Below are 25,863 nucleotides of genomic sequence, written 5' to 3' on the forward strand. Positions count from 1 at the left end.
TATAACAACATTGATTTTACACCTGTAGATTTCAATTTACAGCTGTCAAACGACTGTAAAACAGTTCGAAATATGCAAATGAGCTACACCTGTAAAAAAGTTACAGCTGTAAAAATGAAAAAAAGTTACAGCTGTAAAAATGCCCAAAAGTTACAGCTGTAGAAATATTATAGGTGTTGAAAAAGAGGGCATTATTTTAAGGTACGAAAGTAGAGGTGCAAAAGTTTTAGAATGAATTGCAATTCTCTAGATAAGGTAGCAATTACTATGAAAATGGCAAAATAAATGATCTAGTACGTAAAGTATATGTGGTATGATTACAGGATAGCAACAGCAAAATTCAAGAGTAGGATACAAAGTAAAACATATGCAGATCTTGTTTATAAAACTTTCTTTGTCAGTCATGAAAACATATGACAATCTTGTAATTATTTATTTTAAACTTATCGGCTTCCAGTATAGAGTAAATAGGTAATGTATGTACTTATACATGTCTTTTTACAACTATAATAGATAATTAAACATCTGTACTTACTCTATACCGCTTTAAATTCCAAAATTTTACAAAATGTGATGTCTGTGTGAATTTCAGTTATATCCCGCCAAAATGCATTCAAGATGGCTGACAAAACTCATGTTTCCCTCCAAAAATGTTACAGCTGTAATTTTGAGACATGGCCATTTTACAGCTGTAACTTTCAACAGTAAATTTTTTACAGCTGTAAACTGAGACCATCATATTTTACGCCTGAAAATTTTGACTGTATTTCTGATCAGTTTTCCACTTACAGGTCTTTTACAGTTGTAATTTCAAAATACAGGTCTTTTTCAGACGTTTTACAGCTGTAAAACAGGTCCTTTTTTCGTACAGGTATTGTTGCGACGATCTTGAATTTACTTTATTCGTATTTTTTATAATTTGCATAAGATTTATTTTGTGGCATACCCGAAAAAGGTGAAACAGAAATATTTATCGTATTTCACTTTAGGTACGTATTTCATGTAATAATGACAAAACATAAAATTATTATTATGAATAGGAGCTTATTATAACAATTATAACAATTCCAACAATTCCAACACGGTCCGATTTATTTTTCTATTAAAAAGAACTTTGAAATCTGTATGTTATCATACAACGCATTCTCTGTTTGTACGTTACAATTATTACGTCAACGCATCAAACGCTGGAAGAAGAAACGCATAAAACAGACAACAGTTACTATTTGGTGGACATTTTCAAGAATGTAGATAGCGTTCCTTGATAGTGCATAAGATACTAAATGATATATATCTTAAACATTGATCAGGTCTTGAATAAAATCATTGTCGTTCAGATGCATGGCGTAATTCCTTCGCATCTGAGCTCCAAAAAAAAGATTTTATTCACAACTTGGAATACTATAATTTCTTAACATTTCAAAACAATAGAGAAGAGCTAAGATATTGTTGTTTTTATCATAAGAACTTTCATTTCGTTTAAATAAGTAATACAAAGGACTAACATTCTGTATAGTCAAGAAATATTTAAATTTGTTTGAACAACAGAAAAAAAGTGGAAACTTCACAGGTCGCTCAACACGACAACATTGGAAATGGTACAGGCCCGCTTTAATTGAGCCTGTTCATGGACGGTAGTGGAGATGCATGCTACAGAGCACACCCTATAGCCCCGGTGGAGCAGAACTCAAAAATTACACATGCTACAAGTACCAAACACAATTTAGAGACGAAACGACCTTTTTATTTTAATCACCCAAGTTTAAATTCAAGGCCATTTAACTTGTGAATCAAATAATCTCAGTTGGATTAAAAGACCTGGGGATTCTAAATTGCAATCAAAAAGATGAATATCACGTTGTTTGGGAGGAGCTTTCGAGGCTTTTGCAATCTGGTTATACGGTACACGACAGGTAAATGTGTGGAATGGCAATGGGAAGCAAAACTCCATGTTGGTACTGTGCAGCTGAGATGTTGTCACGACTAACAACTAAGGGGGAGATATAGGGAAACATGTGCCAGTATCATGACTCCCAAAGGCCAAACCCACACATACTATATCTTATAGCAATACTCCCTAAAAGGTGATATCGAAACGTGAAGCATATCAAATGAATTATATTCTCACTATAATTCTTGGTTGTAAACATATCCATGCCTAAATGCGGTGTAAAGGCATCATTTGAAAATGTTTTAGTTGATGTAAAAACCGGCTTTAAAACGGAAGTCGAAACTGATTTCCCTTCTAGCCATATTTATCGGAATAAGAACTATAAACTATTTACTGTAAACACTGAAAAGCGTCCCTTCTTAAAAAAAGAAAGTACAAAGTTATATCAAAGTACCACTGTGCATAACATATGCCGTTTTAAATGTGAAAATCACATAAATGTAATGTAGAGCTATGTAAATGTGATATAATATCTATTGGAATAAATATAATTTTCCTTTTATAAAAGCAATTGATACGCTGATAAAGTAATTAAAACATCGGCAATAAAGACAGTCACAAGCCAACAAATCATTACAGTGTAATTTTGTTCTCATGTAACGACGAACTGTAAATGTTCAATATATAATAATAGATAAAGTGTTTGTTCTGTTCTGTGCTATTCTAATGTGTATGCATTTTACTGAATTGTTTACAGCCGACATATTACGAAACACTTTGTTTGATGTTTGATGAAATTACCATTACATAAATAATACATACCAACACCATTATACATGTATATACATAAAATTAATTGTTTCCGTCAAAATGCTCTGACAAAAAATTGTTCATCTAAATGTAGAATACGGCCTTGAAATATGTTCATCAAAATTACAATAGCTTTGAAACTATTGCCAAGTTTGTTTTCCCACAACATTTTGAGAGCTCTAAATTACTTCCAGAAAACTGACAGCTACTATTACGAAAGCGTGAATTTATAATTCATTAAAATTAAAACATTATTTACCAGTCAGTTTTAGGTTTGTGTTAAACACTAGAGTTTCCTTCTCACAAATATGAAATCTGGAGCAACATTAACTCGAATTTCTTTCACAAAATTGTATCCTTTTGTTTCCATATAACGTTTCAAATGCTGTTTTCCTCCAACCCATTTGTTGTGCTCTATTGAGAACATTTTAATATTAAGTTTGTCCCATGGTATTGTATCAAGAACAAACACCACGCTCTGCGCCTTCAACATCTAGGCTGAAATAATCGATATCCATCTTGCCAATTGCTAACAATATTGTATAAAGTGGGAAACACTGCACCTGGATCAGCTTTCTTGCACTGTTTTTCATTTTATATCGATCGTATAGAACTTTTCCTAGAACAGCCTTCCTTCCGGAGAAAAATGTTTCCTAAATAAAAAGAAATAATTGTAAGTGATTTGTATTGGCTTCACCAATTACAACCAAATACTTACAACTTGTTTAAACATACATTAAAGCGCAAGGACATGCACCATTGAAATTATAAAAAAAAGATTATCTTGTATCAGTGAAAAATCAAAAAGAGACATCATTCCAGATGTCTTAGAATTTCATTAGAGTGAAAACAGCAAGTGGTATTAGATAAACCAATACTGTTTAAGAAATTTAAATGTAAAAAGCAAACAAACAAAAACAAAAAAAAAAAAAAAAAAAAAAAAAACTAACTAAATTCCTTCTATATTGCATCAAATTTCAATAGCATGAATTTCGGGCGTTTTAAATATATCATCTTAATCAAAAAAAAGTGTATAATATAGGCAGTGTAAAAATACAAACTTCAAGTAGGAACTATTTATTTTAAATATATGTGTACCTAACTGCATCAAAGTATGTAGACTGAAAAAAATATATTAGATATCATATTCGGAAAAAAGTTATTTGAGCTGAAAAATAATGATCACGGGTAAAATATTTGGTAAAATGGAGACAACTCCGTATGACTTTACTGTAGGCTTAGATGGTTATTGGCCTAGTACTCCATGCAAACTATGCACTTTTTACCTCTACGCAGGAAAAATGTACATGCTTAATTATGCATAATTGTCACAAAGGTTAACAATCTGAATAGAAAACTGTGTAAAGATCAAATAATTTAAAGCCCTGGGGAAAGTGTGACATTTTCTGTGGTGAAATTTGTCAACAAACAGACGATTAATTTGAAATAGTCAAAACCCACAGAATTTCACAAGGTAAAATATGTTGCAAAGGCTACTGCTGGAAAAAGAACAATCTCTACTATTCATATATATGCGTCAAAATATGGCAAAACATCTAGAAATATGAGAAAATCAAAGAAATCAATTTCAGGATTTTTCAATGCATGACTGTCTTATCATGCATAGCATTTAACATAGATAGATTACTTTTCCATTGCATTGATATAAAAAGGGACAGGATTAGGATTAACAGACGGTGTTCACTAAACAATTTCACAATATAAACAGATTGTTTCCCTTGTGTAAACAGGGCTTAGGGTAAGTCTCAATATAATATTTAAAATGTCCTTAAAATGCACAAAAAGATCACTTCATATTTTTATTTTATTGCCATTATTAACTATTGAAAGAATTTTGTAAATTGCGAATTTTTTACATAAATCTGAAAGCGTACACTTTAATTCAGACGGGAAGAGTTGCCACGATTTTGTGTTCACAAATGACAGTTATTATAAGACAAAGATGTTATTTTCGATTTTTTCACTATAGAATAAATTATGATTATGTAGTTACTGTCGGGATATGATACAATTGGGCTGTTTAAAGTGTGTGAAGGGTGAAAGAATATATTGTGATTATGTAGTTACCGTCGGGATATTATACAAATGGGCTGTTTAAAGTGTGTGAAGGCCACAGGAATATATTGTGATTATGTAGTGACCGCCGGGAAATGATACAATTGGGCTGTTTAAAGTGTGTGAAGGGTGAAGGAATAAATTGTGGATGTGATATTGCCGTCAGGATACGATATATTTGGACTGTTAACAGTCTGATGAGTGAAAGAATGAATTGTGATTATGTAGTTACCGTCTGGGTATGATAACTTGGACTGTTATAAGTGTGTGAAGGCCAAAGAAAAAAATGTATGATTATATTGTTACCGTCTGGATATGATACATATGGACTGTTTAAAGTGTGTAAAGGCCAAAGGAAAAATGTGTGATTATGTTGTTACTGTCTCGATATTATAACTTTGACTGTTTAAAGTGTATGAAGACAAAGTATTAGATTGTGATTAATATTGTTATCGGCGGGCTATGATACACATGGGCTGATTAAATTGTTTTAATGGTGCAGGAAGAAACTTTGGTTATGAAGTAACTGTCTGAATATGATACAATTGGGCTGTTGAAAAGTTTTGAAGGAATAAATTGTGATTATGTAATTACAGTTTGCATATATATAATTCTTTAGCTGTTTAAAGTATGTGTGAATCTTAACTAAATCATCCCGATCTACATTATATTCAGACGTTTTATATATAGCATTTATTTTAAAGGAAAGAAGGTAGAGACATATCTGCAGTTAATATTATAATGTAAACGAAACTTTAGCTCATTTTCTTGACGAGGGTGACGAGTGTTCGGCGGACAGGGGAGGTAATCGGTCGCGACTATTCCTATATGCTATTTTCCGGAAGCACCAGCGGAACGACAAGTCAGACAAACTGAGAGCATAACAATTTCAAAGATTATTTACATAGGCGTTTGTTTCTTGATATTGTTTCAAACTGAATTTTACAAGAACTTATACTTGTTCTTCAGTCTGTCCTTTCATGTGTTGCTTTGATCAAAGTATTGCATAATATTACGTAGTAGGGTAGGTACTGTATTCTTGGAATAAATATGTTTAATCTAAACTAAATTTTTTCATACAGTTCATCTCAACAATTCTGGCAAAATCTGTTTTCAAATTATAAACATCATGTCAAAGGCGAATTTTTAAATGTGTCTTTAAATAAATAGATAATAAAATCTGTAAAAAAGATCCTTTGGAAGCAAAGAATGCAACCAAGAAGAATAATAGCAAACTCGGTTTGATTGAGTCTATTCATGAGCGGTAATGAAATGTGTAACACCTCTTACGCCCCAAGCACCGGCTTAAGTGGAACTCTATTACACATATTTTGAATGGACTCCATGATCCCAAAGGACCAGAAAATATACCAACACTGAATCCAATTATGGGGAGGCCACACCGCACTTAAAGATTGCTGTTGTGATAGTTAATACAATCTGTCAAAAGATCCTTTGGAACCAAAGAATGCAACCAAGAAGAATAATAGCAGACTTGGTTTGAATGAGTCTGTTCATGAGCGGTAATGAAATGTGCAATTCCTCTTAGTATACGCTAATAAAGTCATATTTATAGGGACGATTGCAATTAAACATATAAAGAATATCTGGCATTTGCATAAAAAATCATCATCCGTGTAAAGAAAACCAAGGCTTTACTTAAAAATCTATAAATAAGTTTTTCAACTATTTAGAAATATAAAAATAACAAGATTTTTATGTCTTAGTAAGAGGAACAAGGTTTAAACATACACTGCGGAAAATGGTTCCGTATACGGGAGTGTACGCATTCCGTATACTCCTAATGTACGGGCGTATACGGAAACATTTTTCCCGTATATGGAACATTCCATATACAGGAATCCCGTATTCTTTAATTGGACATTCATGTTTTTCTCACATGGATTCGTTCATTCATACTTAGCATAAATACGTTTCAACAGTTTATGTCAGTATTTAAGGTTAGGGATTGTCAAGGTCCAAAAGTATGTTTAAGACGTAGGTTTTGATCATACTTAAAGTTTCAGGAAAGATACCTTTTATATGATATTCGTATATTAGACATATACGGGACCGTATACTCCCGTATATGCACATATTTTTCGCAGTGATATTTCATGTTCGTAACAAAACATGTGGCTACCAAATTATAAACAAAAGAGTTATGAGTTTTTTAGACACGTTAATAGAACGCAACATTCATTGAAACCGTATAGCATTGAGGCAGTGCATATTTTTACTGTATTTTAGTTAAGGGGGCCTCAGTAGCTGAGTGGTTATGATCGTTGAATTTAATTTGAATTACTTATCAATACCCGCCACTTTGGATTCGAAACCCCGCTGGAAGTGTATAAATCTTTGATGTAAAGAAGCCATTTTGCTGGCTTAAGATTGATGGTTTTAGCTAGGTAGGCTACCCGTCCGTGTCTGAAGTAATAATCATAAGGAATTTGAATTGATATATGTGTATGAATGTGTATATGTGGTAGAAATTCAATTAAATCATATCGTTAATGATATCTATCTATTATTTCTGCGTAAAATTTGCTCTCGGGCAATGCTGTAACTTTGTCAATAACTCTGATTTAATTATCGCATATGGATAGTATCTAAATGTATTTCAGCTTGTTTTAACGGGTGAAAGAACATGTGTGCCAAATGAAGAAACGGCGAAATGACCAGTGCTGTCGATTCATAGCTAAAATATGTTACCATACGTTTCCTGTATAATGAGCAAATAGACGTTTTATTATGTTTTTCAACTCTTTCCAAGGGAATATGATACCTAGGCCATTACAATGGATTGTTTTAAACGGGATAGACGGGAAAAGAATGATATTTAATTTGTAGTACCTAGATAGCTCTGCCTGTTAACAAACGTTTTTATAAGATTCTCATTACTTCCAGTATACCAATTACTGTAACTTTTCAGTATCTATTTGTCCCAAAAAAAGACATCATTCGAAAGCTTCAAATCAAACATGTTTTTACAAGTTTGCTTGTTTAACTTTCATTCAACCAGTATGTAGTAGACCCACGTGGTACATATACATCATATATTTACATGGCAACAGTGAACAAATACACAAGTGATAATATTCGTATAATATAACAATCATGTAACTACAGTATTATCTTTAGAATAGCTGGTCGTCCGTCAAGTTTGCCGAAGGTATGCATACTATTCATATTTTCTTATAATAAACCTATTGCACATATTCAATTAACTTGGTGAAAAACCTTACTCCTCCATTTCATATTATCATGTTTACAACGTTCTCATGTTAAGTCTTAACATTAACTAAAATTTGAAATATTTTTGTTTGTATATGTTTCAAACTTTATGCAAAGATAGAAATCAATATTGAAGTAACTCTTATGCTACTAAGACTGGAAGATCTGAGAAGTACATATACTTGTATGCCATCGAACAGTTACAGCTGGTTCTCAGTTTACCAATATAATTGCAATTGCTCGCACTGAAAGTAAGGTTAAAATGTCTCCATGGGATTTGATTGCTTCGGTCTCTTTCGTTGTTGTTAAACAAAAACCCCTTTTCTAATACCGACCCGTTTAGACCGGAAAAATCGATTGCTTAAGATATAACCTGCAGAATGACATTAACTGGAACGAAAATAAAATTTAAGATCCATTTTGACTTATTACAATATACTGTTGATCTACTATAAATAGATACAATACGGCAAAGCAACATTTGTATACCACAAAAGGCCCGTCATATTTGAAAGTGAAAGAACCTAACAAGATTCCGCCAGTGGAATCTTCGTCTATATTGGCCTATTATCTTTTGTTTGGCAACAATAAAAACACTAGTATCACGTATATTTTGAAAACAGTCATGCTTCATACAAACCCAACACACATTCTTTATCAAAGAATATCAGTTTTTTCTACATGAATAGTAAAACAGTATTTTTATATAACATAGAGTAATGTTTTATATATATATAGGGAAGTGTTTTAGCCGATAAATTGTACAAAGCTCAATCTTTTTTAATGTGTTTCATTAGGGCCATGCAGAAATGAGTAAAGGCAGCCCCTAACATACACAACAAAAGTCGGGATATGTAAAACATAAAAAATGCTCGGGTAAATGATTATAAACGACAAGCTGCAAATGCAGGCCAAGCCATAATGTTACATAACTATCATTAACGGATTTTCGATTAATTAAGTAAATATGTATAATTGCTCGAACAAGAAACATAATAAATATTATATTGTCTGACTATTTATAGCAGTAGACTAAACTGTTTACATATGTATGTAAAAAATTTAATGATACTCACAAGTGAAGGATATTTGTTTGTTGAAAGACAAGCATTGAGAGAATATGCTTTTCTGTGTTTCTGTCGCAGCGAACCGTATGTTGTAGGGTTAGGTTCAATAACAATACCAGTCCAGTTGCGATACCGTTCAAGAAACAAACTGTTTGATAAACGTTCACCATCGAAAGCTCCACAGTCGACATAAAATCCATTTCGCTGAAGTACAAGACTTATTATTGGTGTACCAATTATCGGTGTATAAATGATTAAAATTCCCCAATACACAACATTCAATTTATATGCTTACCAAAATTAAACTCATTTTCAAGAAAAATTATCTTCTTTTCATTAAAAGTTAATTTTATTCACCTGGAAAAACAGTAATTGGAAATGTTAGGTCATATACTGACCGACCATGGTCGCCATCTTGGATGTTTAAGGTACCAATCATCGGTGGAATTGTGGGAAATAATGCTACTGCACTAAACTTCCATCCAGATACATAAAAATAACAAGTAAAGAAAGCTGAAAGTTCTGGCTACTGGGTTATCTAACCTGCTATGGAGAATAAAAGTATATTATAACATACAAAATGAATGAAATAAATAAATGATATCACAAACAGCATTTTATCACATTTTTGTCAAAAATCACCAACATATTACATTCAGTTACTCGAACACAGTGGTGGCACAAGAACTCATCATGCCTTCTTAAAACTTTATATCACAGCAGTATTTAAGGTGTGTCCAGTGGTCACACTTATCACACTGTCCCACTGCACAAGTTCCAGGGTGTACATCAGGTTCATGGGCTCTGGCGTGAACTTTCCACAAACACAACAAAGGTCTTTCTCAGCAATCTCACTGTGGAAGTCTTCCTCTGAGTCAAAAGTGTTATTGTACCAAATGGACCAGGGATTGTTGACAATGGTGCTTTATTGACTCTCTTTGTGTTTTCTTTGGCATAATCTTCTCCCCAGATGGACCAGGTACTCCTGGTGCTGTTCCCTTCTTGCCTTTCTTGTTGACTTCAGTTTTCTTTGGATGGTCAACTGGAGTCATCAGCAACTTCTTTGATGGAGATGATATATCACGGTAGTTGGTAGTTTTCCTCTTTCTGGTACCATTTGTTGTCTCAAGCACTTTCAAGATTATTTTTCTGTCAAGAAATGATACAGACAGCAGGTTCACTGATTGGTTGTTCGTTGTTTTCAATGTAAATGGTGAATGGAGTAGTCTTTGCAGCTCCTATGGATGTCCGCTGTAGAGGATACACACCAGTCTTCTTTATCTTCTTCAAAGCACTTGTGAGATTTTCTCCACAAACTCCTTTGTTGTACGCCTTGCTGGAGACTTATGCTATATAGCAGCGGTTGATCTGCATCCCTGGCATGTAAGCCTGACACTCGCTATGGTAGATGTTCGTAAGCGGTCCAAAGTAACCTACATCAAGGGGTTGTGTTACATGCAAGGTGTGTGGTGGCAAAACAAATAATACCACATTGTTTGCCTCTCCCGACGTAGAAAGTGTGAGGTTGATATGTGACTTGTGACCGTCGAACAAAATCATGACAGGATAATCCTTGGTTGAAACATGCTTAAAGAAGTGCTGTTCTAGGTATTCGATAAATACAACAGAATTAGACCATCTCTGTAACTGTACCGGCTGACCCCGGAGAAGCCCCTGTCAAAAGGTCCCGGTTCCATCTCATCCCAAGGAATACGTAGTATGGCGGTAATCTATTGCCTGCTGCACTTCCACATGCAATGATTGTCACTGTTTTCCCCCTGTTTGAGGTTATGGCCTGAGATGTTGTTCCTTTCATACATATAACATGGCGGGGGTTGTACTCCATCACTAAACCAGTTTCATCAACATTCCAGATGAACTCTGGTTGTGCTTCTTCAACATTTTTGCCAGTTTACAAAACACTTGTCCATGGTCTCATCTGAGGTACACTTTGCTCTAAGCACAGACAATTTCTGGGGTTTGGCTAAAGTTACATCTGAGTTCCGTCTTTTGAATCCCTTGTACCATGATGCTGCAACATCTGTATCACTCTGTTTCTTCCTTCCTAATGTAACAGCCCAATCAAATGCCAAGCTGAGAAATTCAGCACGGGTATAGCCATACCCTATGCTTGCCATGCAGTTTTTATGTTCTACTAGTTTTCGCTCCTCCTGTGCAGTAAATGTTGGTGGTGGACCACTGCTCGGAAGATTTTCTTTCTCTCCTGTATCTAGCTGGAGCCCAAGGGTTCTACTACGTAGAGTGGACTCTGGTATACCATATAACCTGGCTGCCTTGTACACAAACATCCAGGAAGAGACTACATCTTTGTATGCCCTTGCTATCAGCCCAGTATCATACAGTCGCCTTCTCTTTGTAGCCTTGCCGATGGTTGGTAACTGTAATGAATTTAAAAAAGAAAAATTACCACATGCACACAAAATTGAATGCATCTTTTTTCTCTCAGTTCTTAACAATAAAAAGTCAGAAGTTTAGTCCAGTAGCATTGTTTATCAAAAAGGGCGCCAAAAAGCGCGTGCGCGAGGCAGTGATCGATGACGTCATTTACAGGAAGGGGATCCTTCTGTCAATTTTTTTCTGAGGAATTTTTCTTTATTCATCGAGTGATATTGAAGTTTATCAATAAAACAAATAAAAAAACCACAACATATTTTCCATCAAATCATATACAATACGTAACTTACCCCTAGGAAGGACATATTTCTGCTCTTCAGGAAGTAAATATTATGGATTTTCGGATTGCATCGTTAATTGGTAACCACCAGTAATAAGTAAGTTTGGGATATATCGGTAAAAAGAATTCATAATATTTAACAATAATTTAACAAACTACACAGGAAGAAGCAGGTGGACTTCTCTAAAGAAATATATTTGTTACGAATATCGCTATCTTTCTTATTTATATCTATTATATGATGTCTAAAACAGCTTAAGTTTAACATATTACTTTTTTGTATAAGCATTTAAAATAATATGAATTATTTCAATCGGATTGTCTATTCGTAAGTTTACTTTTCTGTTTTTGTTTTTTTTATACTTTCGAAAGATCAGCGGTAAAAATCTACCTTATGATTCAAATACTCGTCTATGAACTGTGTTTGCCCGGGTGACGGATTCTGTATTTCAGAATGAGAAAGGTTGTATGGCAGCATAGACGGAGGTTGTACATAATACTTCTGCACGATAGATATCAATGTTCTGTCGTTAAAGACAACCTTATCTCTATTCAGTGTTGACATTATGTCTATATAATTTATATTTTCCAATTGTACTGACTTCTTCATGTCTTTATGATATATATTTTCCAACTGCGATGTTTCCTTTAGCAGATTAATCCGTTTTGATATCATAACTGCCAAGACTGTCACCACTAAGATTATTAAAAACCACAACAGTTTTTTTTAGCTCCCATCTTGCTGGAAATTAATGTTAAACTCCTTTCTGAAATCATGGTGATTCTCTTGTAAAGACAGATCAAACGCCCAGTAATGTAAATAACCAAGTTATAGGTGAATGTGTATTGTGATTATAAAATATTTGTAAAATTGTAACACGTAACAGAGTGTATAGATAATTTAAGAAGTAACGGTCGTATCATATAACAAAAGACGATGGCGTTCGGCTGAAATACTGACCATTTGCACTTGAAATGGCCGCCGTGATAAAATATTGAGAAATATAGAGACTTATAGCATATATAATGTTTGAGTGTTTTTTTTGATTGATTTCGCATACTGACCTTAGCGTAGCCACATAAACCTCAATTAATCCAAGGTATTTATATCCGTGAAAATAAAACAAAGAACAACAACACCTTAATGTTGTAGTCGATGTAATGCTGTTTCTGATGCATAAACAGCTTGGAAACGTAAATTTTATTGCGATAATTCTCCTATTAAAATCTGTTCAAATCAAATACTCAATAGAATACATACCACCCTCTCCCCCCAAACCTGAGTTTACTTTAACACACCTGGAAAAGGAGCCACAAAAATATTCTCTACATATGTTTTTGTACCAGCTGACTAGGTAGTCATTAATGCCATCATCAATTAAAGCCAACACTATATTTATGTTTTATGTAAGGAATATCATAGTTCTTAAACCTTCACCATTAGTTCTACCACTGACCAGGATTTGGTCACTGATCTCTTCACTGTAGTTGTTCTTTCAAAGTTTGAATTAAAATTCAGCAAGATTCTATTTTCCGATATGAATTGAATTCCTAAATAGCAGAAAAAGTATATATTAAGCTTGTTTCATTGTTATATCTTATACCACTACTATTTTTTTATTACAAAATTTCCAGTCTAACGGCTGTTGAACCCCACATGACAAGACATTGCGACAATATATATGCAATTTCTGAAAAATAAAAACCTTTCAAGCCAGTAAAAATCTAGCTAAATCTTAAAAGAAATAAATATTACAAGGTTTCTTCATTCCGTACATAAGATTTGTTGAGTCTATATACCAGTTTACCACATTATGTTAATAATATCAAATATAGCCGCTGTAATTAAAGGCACTTTTGTCTGGGAGAATATTGCATTTTGTGCATTTAATATGCCTTTTTGCTTGCAACAGTGTTAAATGTTTTACAATGTAAACCTCTGACGCAGTTTTCCTTTCGATTGGATATCATTTCTGTCCAGACAGGGCGCGCATTTTCACAACAGGTAATATGTATTTCGGTGGGAGCTCGTAACTTGTGCCTAAGAGAGATTTTTTATGGTTAAGAAAGGCTTTAACATTTTACACAGTCGGATGTGATTACTAAATCTAAAATGATTCATGCAATCTTGATAATTAGTTATTGCTAAAATATTCGGAACGTTTTATGCCGTGGAGCTGCAGTGAAATAAAACATACAATCATTCGGACGTTGATAGATCGCTTTAGAAAAACTGTATCTGAACAGGTTCCATTTGCAGTTGACAGTTTCCAAACTGTCAAGTTATGTCAAAAACATGCCAATTTGGTATACAAATCGTTTTATCCTGACATTTTGGAATAATGTTTTCTTTACTTTTACAACATCGTTAAGCGGTATTATCAATTTGCCATAAAAATGCAGAACTTAACCATTAAAATCGAGACTGTTGCTACTTCATTTAGTGTTCTAATGTATGTACGTATCGAAGGAATGCGTTACTTTCTTCTTAGACAAGAATAATCATCAACGTTTATACAATGTTCCTCGCAAACAATACTATAAAGTTTATGGTTCATCCAATCTATAGATTGTGTAATTTCGCTAAGGCATTCTGAGGAAAGAGTATATTTGCAGTGCAACGTCCTCCTCTTAACGAAATTTCGCTAAGAGCGAATAGGATCTAAACCCTTGGAATAAAGTGTAAATAGCACACGTTTGCTAGTTAGGGAATAATTGTATGTTAAAATAATTCGCTTACTCCAACATATGAAAAGCGGATCGGACAAGTATAACATTTTGAATGAGGAAATTATTTTCAAGTTTGAGAATAGCGTAATTCCGCTGAAACGCTGCAAAAAAAAAAAAAAAAAAAAAAAAAAAAAAACACGTTAGTTCACGTCATCCTTGAAAGAAAATTAATTGATAGGGAATATTTGGAGTTATTAACTTATTAACTGTTTACTTTCTTGCGATAAAATCGCCATTTAATTTCTGTTTATTTTCCCAGTTAATTCTTTGTTTAGTCACATCGCAGAAATTAAGTTCATATGGCGATTTTTCAGCTTTCTTTGGTGGAGTAAGACTTCGCGTGCCCCTCTCTGCTTTTCAACAGTTATATCACACCGAATAGTTTTCGAGTTCTGGAATGTATTGTAACCATACTCTTATTATGATATTATATCCACTGCACTGCCAGGGTACAATTACATTGCTTATACATCTGTTTTAAGTGATTATGAAAGTAATGGATGAAATATGTTTGCTCAGTAATGCTTTTCAATAGTACAGGTCTACACTTTTGTGGAGAATTGTGGATAAATATATATTATTATTAAATAAAAGTGTATATTTATTACATTTACTTCATCAGCGAAGAAATGTACATGATAACTACATGAATATAGAGATTTCGCAACTTGGTATAAACACGTGCTAGTATATAGATATCGCTTAAAATGAGCTTGCCAATACGGGGTACGATATGACAAATTATAATATAAAGTATTATAAAACTCTGATCACAAAACAATGAACTGGTGTGAATCCGCATTGCTGTTTCACATGATATGCACATTTAAGTTTTGTGACATACAGAGAGACAAACGGACAGACCAAAATTTATGGGTCAGTCACTGCACTAATGCTAGATAAAACTTCGAGTGTACTTTTACATATACTTTCAAACCTGTCTATAAAGACAAGACTAGGTAGAGCCAAAATGTGGTCTTTATTTGGAGGTAGTCACAGGCTAAATAAATGTTAAAACTAGAAACAAACCATGTGGTCTTTAGAGTCAGGTGGCCTCTGTTCAGAGGTGGTCTTTAACACAGGTTTGCATGCATCTCTTTTAAAGGTTATGCTAACTTGCACTACAAAAAAAACATCCGTTGAATATAAAGAAAGAACAATATTTTGATTAAAAGCTAAAACTATATTTCATGTAAACTGCTTTTACAAACAATCACATTTTTTCTTCGAATACTAGCCATATTCCGGACTTACTAGGAACCATCTTCATGAAATCTCACTTTATACATTTCACCTGAAAAAATAATGCTGCTTTATTGTAAAATATAAAGAATGAAGATAAAATGACAACCCGTGTTTGTTTGTTTGTTTTTGTGTATAAACCACTTTTTGAACAATAATTATGTTAAACAAAACTGCGTTGGTTTTCTCCGTAAATGATAAGCACAAGAAACAATTTTAAAAGAAAGTAACACGAAAGTACTAGTTTAATATAGTACAGCCTGGACAGAATCAGCATGATTATAGGAAGTATGGTCTATCAATCGTGATGACCAAGCTTAATTGAAAAAAAATCTTAGTAGTTTCCTATGGAAAACATGACACGATTAACAAATATTCTAGATATATTTTTGTAATAAAATATCGGCGATATATCATTTTCTCGGTACGGATTTACTTTAAGTAGCCAGTTAGCCCAGTCGGTAGGTCCAAAGTTCGAGTCCCTAACTGTCATACTTTTTGACAATTTGCTCAGAAGGTTCGCGACCCGGGCAAACTTCACATTTCTGTCATCCTGGATTTATCACAGCATTTTTTATTAAACAAGGATTTTCTATTATTGAACCTAATGACCTAGTTTTTGAAGGCACATGAACCAGTTTGGAACCTGACCTAGATATTATCAAGGACATTCTCACCAACTTTCATGAAGATCTCATGAAAGTATGGCCTCTAGAGAGGTCACAATATTTTTCTATTTTTATACCTACTGACCTAGTTTTGACTACACGTGATCCAGTTCAAACTTTATCTGGATATCATCAAGGTGATCATTTAGACAAATTTTCATGAAGATCAATTGAAAAATATGGCCTCTAGAGTGGTCAAAAGGTTTTTCTACTATTAGATCTACTGACCTAGTTTTTGACTGCAGTTTTCCCAGTTTCGAACTTGACCTAGATATCATAAAGATGAACATTCAGACCAACTTTTATGAAGATCCATTGAAAAGAGAGGTCACAAGGTATTTCTATTTTAAGACCTACTGACCTAGTTTTTGACCGCAGTTGATCCAGTTTCAAATTTGACCTAGATATTATTACGATGAACATTTTGCTCAACTTTCATAAAGATCCCATGAAAAATATGGCCTCTAGAGAGGTCACAAGATTTTTATATTATTTGACCTACTGATCTCTCTAGAGGCCATATTTTTCATGGGATCTTTTTTTGAAAGCACGTGACCCAGTTTCAAAGTTGACCTAGATATCATCAAGGTAAACATTCTGACCAATTTTCATGAAGATCCGTACGGCCTCTAGGGAGGTCACAAGGTTTTTCTACTTTTAGACCTACTGACCTAGTTTTTGACCGCAGTTGACCAAGTTTCAAACTTGACTTAGATATCATTAAGATGAACATTCAAACCAAATTTCATTTCATACAGATCCAATGAAAAATATGACCTCTATAGAGGTCGAAAGGTTTTTCTACTATTAGACCTACTGACCTAGTTTTTGACCGCAGTTGTTTCAGTTTCGAACTTGACCTAGATATCATAAAGATGAATATTCAGACCAACTTTTATGAAGATCCATTGAAAAAAGAGAGGTCACAAGGTTTTTCTATTTTTAGACCTAATGATCTAGCTTCTGACCGCAGTTGACCCAGTTTCAAACTTGACTTAGATATCATTAAAATGAACATTCAACCAAATTTCATTTCATACAGATCCCATGAAAAATATTGCGTCTAGAGAGGTCACAAGGTTTTTCTATTATTTGACCTACTGACCTAGTTTTTGATGACACGTGACCCAGTTTCAAATGTGACCTAGATATTATCAAGGTGAACATTTTGATCAACTTTCATGGAGATCCATTTAAAAGTATGGCCTCTAGAGAGGTCACAATGTTTTCCTGTTTTTAGACCTACTGACCTAGTTTTTTACCCCAGTTGACCCAGTTTCAAACTTGACCTAGATATCACCAAGATGAACATTTTGACCAACTTTCATGAAGATCTATTGAAAAATGTAACCTCTAGAGTGGTCACAAGCAAAGTTTACGCACGGACGGACGGACTGACGGACGCCGGACGCCAGGCGACCACAAAAGCTCATTGTCACTTCGTGACAGGTGAGCTAAATGCGGATATTTCACAGATCAAGCAATAAGAAATGAATTTAATGCAATAACAATTACCAACCTTTCTTAACTTTCAAAAAACTCTGCGACTGTGTACCATTTCCTGAACTGGGGACTCTTTGTTTATCGATAAGGCCTCCACTTCATCCCTATCACTGAATGTCTGTAAATACATTTATGTAACATTTGTTCTAAGGTTACTATTAACAACTAAAAGATATAGTTTCCGATCTATATAGAGCTGCAGGAGACAGATTTCACATTTTACCAACCCTACTGTCTTTTATCAAATTACTCCGTTGAACATATACCCCTCTCACCTTGGGATCGAACGGACTACCCTGCTTATCCTGAATCTGCGCTCTACCTACTGAAAGAGCCAGCTAACAGCAAAACATTTAGATCAAGTCATAAGACGGACGGGGGGTGGTTAGCGGAAGAAGTAACCATATTACTTCCATATTACATATCACTAATTAATGTTACATTAATGTTTACAATTTTGATCACCTCTTATTTTTTTTCTGCCTTTATAAGCTCCCCATAATTAAAACGAGGTATTACAACAAGGAATGCACCAAACATAATGTCCATTCCCAATAAGCGTACCTAATCCTGTTATCGAAATTACATTGAAAAACAAATTAACTACTTATTTCCAGGTGAATTAAGATAAGAAATATCTTATTTATAAGAAAATTATATTAAAAGTATCTGGCATTTGAATTCGCTTAAAAGTTGCAGTAAGTTCATTGTGAGTTGTTAGATTTTAATTCAACATTCTAGTCATTCTTTCTTTTTTTCATTTTTTTTTCCATTTCTAACAAAAATTAATCGCTAATTTTTAAACTTGTTTTATCCCTTTAAACTGCTTTCATTTTCCTCTCGTATCTAGACAAATCTCATCAAATGTTTATACAATATCATTATGAATTAGGGTTTCATGATATTAACGTACATGTAGTAACAAGTTGTATTAATGTAATTTAGAATCATCTATCGTTATATCCATACCTTTTAACTTTTTCATCAATATTCCTGCGATCAACTAGTACAAACATTTTGTTTTCATTGACGTCAATATCCTATGATGTGCATATAATTCTTAGTTTAGTTGTTCGTTCTCTAAAAACAATATAAAAATACACAAGTATGAAAATCAGCACTTCTGAGGAGTGCATATTTAAACATACCGATATTTTAAATACTAACGTTTTCGTTAAATTTACGTGCATTGCTAAACAAGTATTAAGTATGTCAGTTGTGCTATAGAATTTTCTTTGTATTATCAAAAGAAAAGGTCTTACATCATATGCACGCCATGTACCCGGATAATCTTAACTCTGTTCAGCGACCCTAACTCAGTGCCAACATGGCTGACAGAAAGACGATGTATGTAGTTAATTTCCTTGTCTTTTTTCATGTTTTTATGTGAGTATGCAATGTTAGCGTAAACCTTTTGATAGTCATAATATCCTGTATTGATAACATGTTTTGTGTACTAAATATTTCAATCGAAATGTCACATTATGTGGCTGGAATTCATTAAAATGGACTCAAAAAGTCTTCAAAATGAACATGTTTTATGTTTCTAACTGTTTTAAAGTACCAGAAATTGCAGTAAGACCTTACTTATTAAATGTATTAGTTCCATAAATATCTCTTTGACAATGTTTAACAGTGTCAAAGTTTGAAATTGATTTTTATAGCTTAAAAAATGTATTGATTATGAAGTAGGTTTAAATTTGGGGATAATTCCTAACTGGTATAGGAAACAGTGCTGGATAAATACAAACTTAGAATGGATAAACACATAACCAAACGAAAACGGCTGTTCGTCTGTGCTTTTTTATGGACTGTTGATGCTCGAAGTTCTTTGATCTACCCACCCCTGCAGGGATGTGGGATTCCTATGTCCAACTTATCCGACTCGTGATTTTTTGCCGGCGGACAAGTGCATTTTGCATTCTGTGTGTCCGCGGACAAGCATACTTTTTTCAGGTATAAAATGAGAAAACATAAAATATCATTTAGATTGTGACTTCAAGTGTATGGAGGTGATAAAGATAATGGGTTCTTTGACTAGGTCTCGCGCACACTGTAACTCGGTGACTATGATAAAATATTAGAGAAGATTTAGATACAAGAAGATTTATTTAACGTCGGATAAGTATAAACATATAACACTAGCTTAAAGCCATTTTCCGACAAACACATGTAAATAAGCTCGACATAAGTAAAACAGCTGTAATAAAATGCAAATATGTTAAAGCACATTAAAGCAAATAATTAAGCATCTGGCTCTAAGTAGATAAGAAACAAATCACAAATTATCACATACATGTCACAGCGCATTAAAGCAAAATAGCACATAGGTACTTGCAAATAAAAGGAAAAAGTAATTTACCACATACAGATTTAGCACATTTAAAGTAACATAAAAAAAAGATTAGCCGACACTACACAAAAATAAGAAGAGTCACATTTTACAACATGCATTTAAAAAAAAAACATAAAAGAAGAAATCGTATACATGCTAAAGGGAACATAAGAACTACTTAAAGTAGCTGAAGAAAAATATTTGCATCATCAGCATATAGCATTCTGTAACTAAAACTAAAAAAGGAAAACAAGGGTTACACAAAGAGAACTAAAAGGACATTTAAAGACATCAGAAACGTAAACAACTTAAAAAAGTATTATGACAAGTTTGTAAGTAGAATTCCAACTGCTGAGACAATAAGTCACTGTCAAAGGAAATATTTGAGCCAGTAGTCAGCCAAATTAAAATCAAAAGCACACAGAGATCGCAAGTATGACTAAAATAAGTCGGAAAGTTTTAAGAGTCTTTCTCTGAATTCATCTGGCTTTGCACCATTGCATGGGCAGTGTTTCGGGCATGACCCCAAAAGATCCCGAACACTGCTTACGCGATTTCAGACTTTTATAAACGTTAAAAGGCAAATATTTCAACAGCTTATTTTTACCACAGTTACTGTGATATGCTTTTCTATTTTATTGTCCTAAATAAAGAACTCGATCTCCAGTCTATTTGCGCTTTCATGAAGGTTTAATATTACAAATCAGAGCAAGTGAAATTTGACTATGGACAAGTGAAAAATGTAAGGATACCCACACCCCTGTCCCGTCAGTCCATGCATCACTCCCCCTACCACCACACACACACACACACACACACACACACACACTTTTCTTCCCTATTTACCGTCTGAAAAATATCATATTTAATAATTAATCATAAATCTAATCCAATTTAAACAATATCAAAATTATTCCATTAGCACCTCTATAAAAATCTCTTACACTATACGATATACAAGATTTGAAACAAACACAATTCTTCTGAAACAGTGTGTGTGTGTGTGCGCGTGTGTGTGTGCGCGTGTGCGTGTGTGTGTGTGTGTGTGTGTGTGTGTGAGAGAGAGATGGAGGGAGAGAGGGTTGGGGACTACAGAACTTCGAACATCGGTGGTATTAAATAATTTCTTATATAAGTATAACAATTTTGACTTTTATACTGAGTTATTTTTGAGGGTTTATCCAGATTTTTCCAAACATTGCTATTTGCATAATATTAAAATTATGAAAAAATATTTGACTCTAGTGGGCATACATATAACATCTTGTGAAATTAATGACAAAGTTTGAAGACAATACCGCTTATAAAGTAATGTTTACAATAATCAGACCATGTACATGTCAACTCATTCATTTCTATAGAATACTAGTCAGTTAGGTGTTTATCCGTCACGCAATTTCGTGTAAGTTCGGTTTTTATCAAATCAAAGTTAGGTTTTTATCCCTTTTCTCGCTGTCAGTACATTTGAACATGTATTGTGTCAACATGTAGTGGGTTAACAATATAGTGTAAACGGGCCTATAAAGCAGTATATCGTTGCTTTCAAAGAACAAAATAGTCGAGGCATCAAAAGCATAGAAGTATTTTTAAAGATTTTTTGTAAAAGTTTTCATTGAAAAAGTTGCCTTGTTCGTCGTTTTTCCACCTGAAAACACAAGGACTGATATATTTAACATGAAACGTTTTGAAATAAATATATACTTGATCAATGGAGATAGATATAACAACAGAAAATCCCTTTATACATCGTAATTACACAGAAAACAAAGTTGTATCGGCTTTACATCCGCCATGTTGGCACTGAGTTAGGGTCGCTGAACAGAGTTAAGATTATCCGGGTACATGGCGTGATATAGTGCACTTCTACTAACATATAATACTCAAAAAAGAAATGTAAATTTCACTCATGAGAATTCTTTTTTTGACAGGTAAAATACATTTTAATATACATTACTTCAAAAAAAAAAAAAAAAAAAAAAAAAAAAAAAAAAAAAAGGAAACGACGGTCTTCATAGAGCCTGTTAGTGTTCAGATGTTGTCTTTAAAACATAATTGATTGTATCTAGAATTTATGTACATTTCTACACGCCAAGGTAATAACTTAAAGTATTATGAAATTATATAACCTTTTGTTCAAACATTCCAACTATTTAAAAAAGAAATAAAGATATATAACATATTTTACTTACTTTAAAGGTTTCCACTTGCTTTAAATATGTACATGTCTACCATGTTACTTTCTGTATCTGAATCCAGACGTTCCTGAAAAAAAAAAAACGCGCAACCTTTTAAAAAATAAACGGAAAACAGACATTGGCGCGAAATTTCCTATTTGAACAAATGCAGCCATTCAGAATAATCAATTAAATGTCTACAAAGTGGCGGGCCGAGTAAAAGAATTCGATAGTCTCTTATGTAATTTTTCATTTTTAGTTTTTTTTTTTTTTTTTCAAATAGAAACTTGACTAGGAAAGTTTAAAAATAAAATTAAACTTATATGTGAAGTTCTACTTATATGAAATACTGTTGAAAACGGCAAAAAAATCAAACCAATATACAGTGCAGACTGCAAATAACAAATTTGAAAAATACATATTTCGCAGAAAAAATAAATGACCATTTAATATTAAATAATTTTCAGACTCAAGTAAAATATGTGTGGGAAACGCAATAGCTGATTTATGGGCTGGAAATAAAGTTAGGTGTTTTGTGATAAGTATTAATAATGTGTGTATTTAGTAAAGTAATCGCTTTAGGTATAATATTGTTCAAAACCAGAAATAAAAAAAATGTAAACAGCGAGAATTAATAAGTTTCAGAACTACTAAATTTACTCGTTAAACACATGTCATAAAAATCTGTAGAAAATGAAATATTTGTAATTTTTTTTAAAAAGTGCAATGAAACAGAATCAATATACTTCTCCATCAATCCATTAGCATATCCTAGGGCATGACAATCACAACTGAACTTCAACACTTAAGCCTCAGAAAAGTTCTTCTTGCTTCGTTTCTGATTTTGAAAACCTAGACAACATAATATAAATGTACAGTATTGTTAAACGTCTCTACTGAATACATGTATTAATTATAAGTGGTACAATGGACTCATACTACTGGGAAATTCTAGAATACTGAATAAATAAATATGTCCTAATACTTGTTCAACAAAAATTAAGCTGATTTGCTTTTATACTAACCAGATTTGAATGACGTTAATTCACAGTTGCACGACACACAATAAAACGTAGTGTAATACATTAACATTTCAAACTCAAAATATTTTAGAAAAATTACATGAATTTTTAACATTTTTATACCTCACCTTGTATCCAAATTATTTCATTTTCACACTATTACGTTGAAGTTTGAGTGCGCGTTACTTATTTCCATTAATCTAGTATATAAGTGTGTAACTTTCATCCTTAATCATCGCCGGAAGCAGGCTGTAAATTGCAGGATATTGACCAAAGAAGCCACGGTATAGTCAACCTTGCCGTCTTTCCCAGGTTTGTGTACATAAAGACATGATTTATGACGGTTAGAGCTCACTTTGTCCCAGGACGGCTAAAATGTAGCTACTCCTATAGACTGGCTCCTGTCCCTATGTTTGTTCTTATTTACATATATATGTTTATTCATTAAGAGGAAATTGTTTTTACATTGACATTTTTATTGCCCCTGGCTCCAAACATAGGTATGTTTCAGCCTTCAGATAAAAATGTGCTATTTTAGAGGCTTAAGATTTTCTTATTTTGCTTGCAGTATTTATATAAAAAATAACCATGCAGCCAGGGAGCCAGGCTACTACTCCTACTAAAATGTCTCTCACAGAATTTCAGATCAGAGCGCGAAGTTATAACAACATGGAATTCCAGAGAGTTACAGATAGCATCTGAAGATTGGCTTAAATAGCCCTATCAAATTACCAGAACCCTTTTCCACGGTCAGCTTTTGACATTGAGATGAACATTAGGTCAGTTTATTTGTTAATTGGTTTAATTGCACGAGAATAACAGATTGCTCCAGGAAAAAAATACAACTGATGTATTACTTAAAATGTATTTTGAATGAAATGCTAAGGAAATTTAACACACTTGAAATTTAAGTATAGCATGTGAATCAATGAAAGTTAAACACAGTTAGCAGTCCATTTTGGAGTTACAGTAATAGATAGTTTAAAGGTCCAGTAGCACTTTGGATGTAATGATCACAAGTAGCATTTCTTTTAACAAGAAATTTAATCTTTCTGACGAATTTGGCCGATAAGATAATTGTAGTGCTGCTTTTTTAAAGTAAGTTTTAGAGTAAAGTAGTTTTTTTTAACTGAAATGTATGAACAAAAAATAATCTTTTGTAAGTTATTTATAAGTGTTACTGGACCTTTAAAAAAGAAAACAATCATGTCACGATAATATGAAAACAAAGCACTGCGTTAATCGGGAATCGATCGGACTTCAACTCACCCCGTAACATTTGAAAAGAACTGCCTGATGATGGCAAGGACCGTGGTACACAATTTTCAAGTCGATTATAAATGTCTCATTCGGTATATCGCATGTTACCGTAGAGGGATCGATCTCGATTTTCGTAGTTTCGCCAAGGATCGGTTCTCTGTCAATTTAAAGGAAGATTTTGGAATAAAAAAAACCAACACTGCCCGTATTTGTAATAATAAGCAAGACATTGCGGTTCAGACAAATTATGCGGACACTTATTCGGCACAAGGAAAAAGCCTATTCTTCCAAAAAAGTCCATTGTCAGACGCTCTGTACACATCTTTTAATTCGATAGACTAAGTATAAATCTCGATCTGTACATCGCATTTTACGGTAGAAGGATCGGTAGGATCATTTCCCGTTTATTTTGTAGTAGTGATCAACCAAAAAACATGTTGTAAGGAAGTGGAGAAGAAAGATTTATAGATAAATTAGAATCTACAGCAGTAGACTACGTTCTTGTATGCGTTCAATACCAATATAATTTGATTAGGCACTAAGTTAAAAGCGAGGATATGATACCATTTGCTTTTCCAATATTTTCTTTTGAAAGCTGCATTAAAAATAATCTTGTCATAACATTGGTGGATATTGGAACATACTCTCATCAGTATGTAAATATCGCGATACTATAAGTATATCTTGTAGTTACAGAGACATGTGCTTGCATGCAAAACTTTAACCAGAATATTCTAAGTACAAGCAAGGGCAAAATACTGCTAAAATGTAGGTCAGAGTTATAAAACATAGTCAGTGGTCTTACATAAATCTAATGGCATTGAAGACATGTGTGAAGTTTCAATTAAATATCGTTATTAGTTACAGAGATATGTACTCACACGCAAAACTTTAACTTGATTTATTTTCTAAGTATAACAAGAGTGCCAGAATGTCATAATATACGCCCGTCACAGCAAATATTATTTTTAGAAATTATTGTAATTCTTCTATTTTTCTAAGTCCACAAAAAAATCCTTATCAGGTACAGATACCTTAAAATACACCCAAAATTTGAAAGTAACATCAATGTTGTACCACAGAAAAGTGGTCTTGGTTTTTCCCTACGATCAATTATAAAAGAGTTACAATGTAATTTATTCATAGTAACAGCTAA

At 33.3% G+C, this 25,863-nt stretch overlaps 1 protein-coding gene and 1 long non-coding RNA gene across 3 annotated transcripts; both read right to left on the reverse strand.

Moving 5' to 3' along the window:
• Positions 1 to 1,830: 1,830 nt before the first annotated feature.
• Positions 1,831 to 12,784, reverse strand: LOC123560523 (protein Star-like). Its single transcript, XM_045352702.2, has 3 exons — positions 12,165 to 12,784; positions 9,088 to 9,282; positions 1,831 to 3,354 (listed from the first exon to the last, which is right to left on the reverse strand). The coding sequence occupies exons 1-3, from the start codon at positions 12,447 to 12,449 to the stop codon at positions 3,160 to 3,162; spliced, it is 675 nt and encodes a 224-aa protein (XP_045208637.2). The 5' UTR covers positions 12,450 to 12,784; the 3' UTR covers positions 1,831 to 3,159.
• Positions 12,785 to 18,885: 6,101 nt separating this feature from the next.
• Positions 18,886 to 23,722, reverse strand: LOC128546297 (uncharacterized). Of its 2 annotated transcripts, XR_008365917.1 has the most exons (4): positions 23,576 to 23,722; positions 23,172 to 23,277; positions 22,441 to 22,513; positions 18,886 to 18,996 (listed from the first exon to the last, which is right to left on the reverse strand). It is a non-coding gene; the product is annotated as an uncharacterized LOC128546297 (long non-coding RNA). The 2 variants fall into 2 exon arrangements; XR_008365916.1 differs by lacking the exon at positions 23,576 to 23,722 and having other exon boundaries at positions 23,172 to 23,303.
• Between the last annotated feature and the right edge of the window lie 2,141 nt (positions 23,723 to 25,863).

The sequence above is a fragment of the Mercenaria mercenaria genome, chromosome 10, assembly GCF_021730395.1.
Source record: "Mercenaria mercenaria strain notata chromosome 10, MADL_Memer_1, whole genome shotgun sequence".
NCBI classification, from domain to species: Eukaryota; Metazoa; Mollusca; class Bivalvia; order Venerida; family Veneridae; genus Mercenaria; species Mercenaria mercenaria.

Bases quoted from the DNA above. Each gene is read 5' to 3' on its own strand.
- LOC123560523 (XM_045352702.2), bottom strand. From the start codon at position 12,449: ATGATATCAAAACGGATTAATCTGCTAAAGGAAACATCGCAGTTGGAA. The intron at 9,283-12,164 runs GTAGATTTTTAC...CTTGTACTTCAG, and splicing joins ACGAGTATTTGAATCATAAG to CGAAATGGATTTTATGTCGA. The intron at 3,355-9,087 runs GTGAGTATCATT...CTTTTTATTTAG, and splicing joins CAAACAAATATCCTTCACTT to GAAACATTTTTCTCCGGAAG.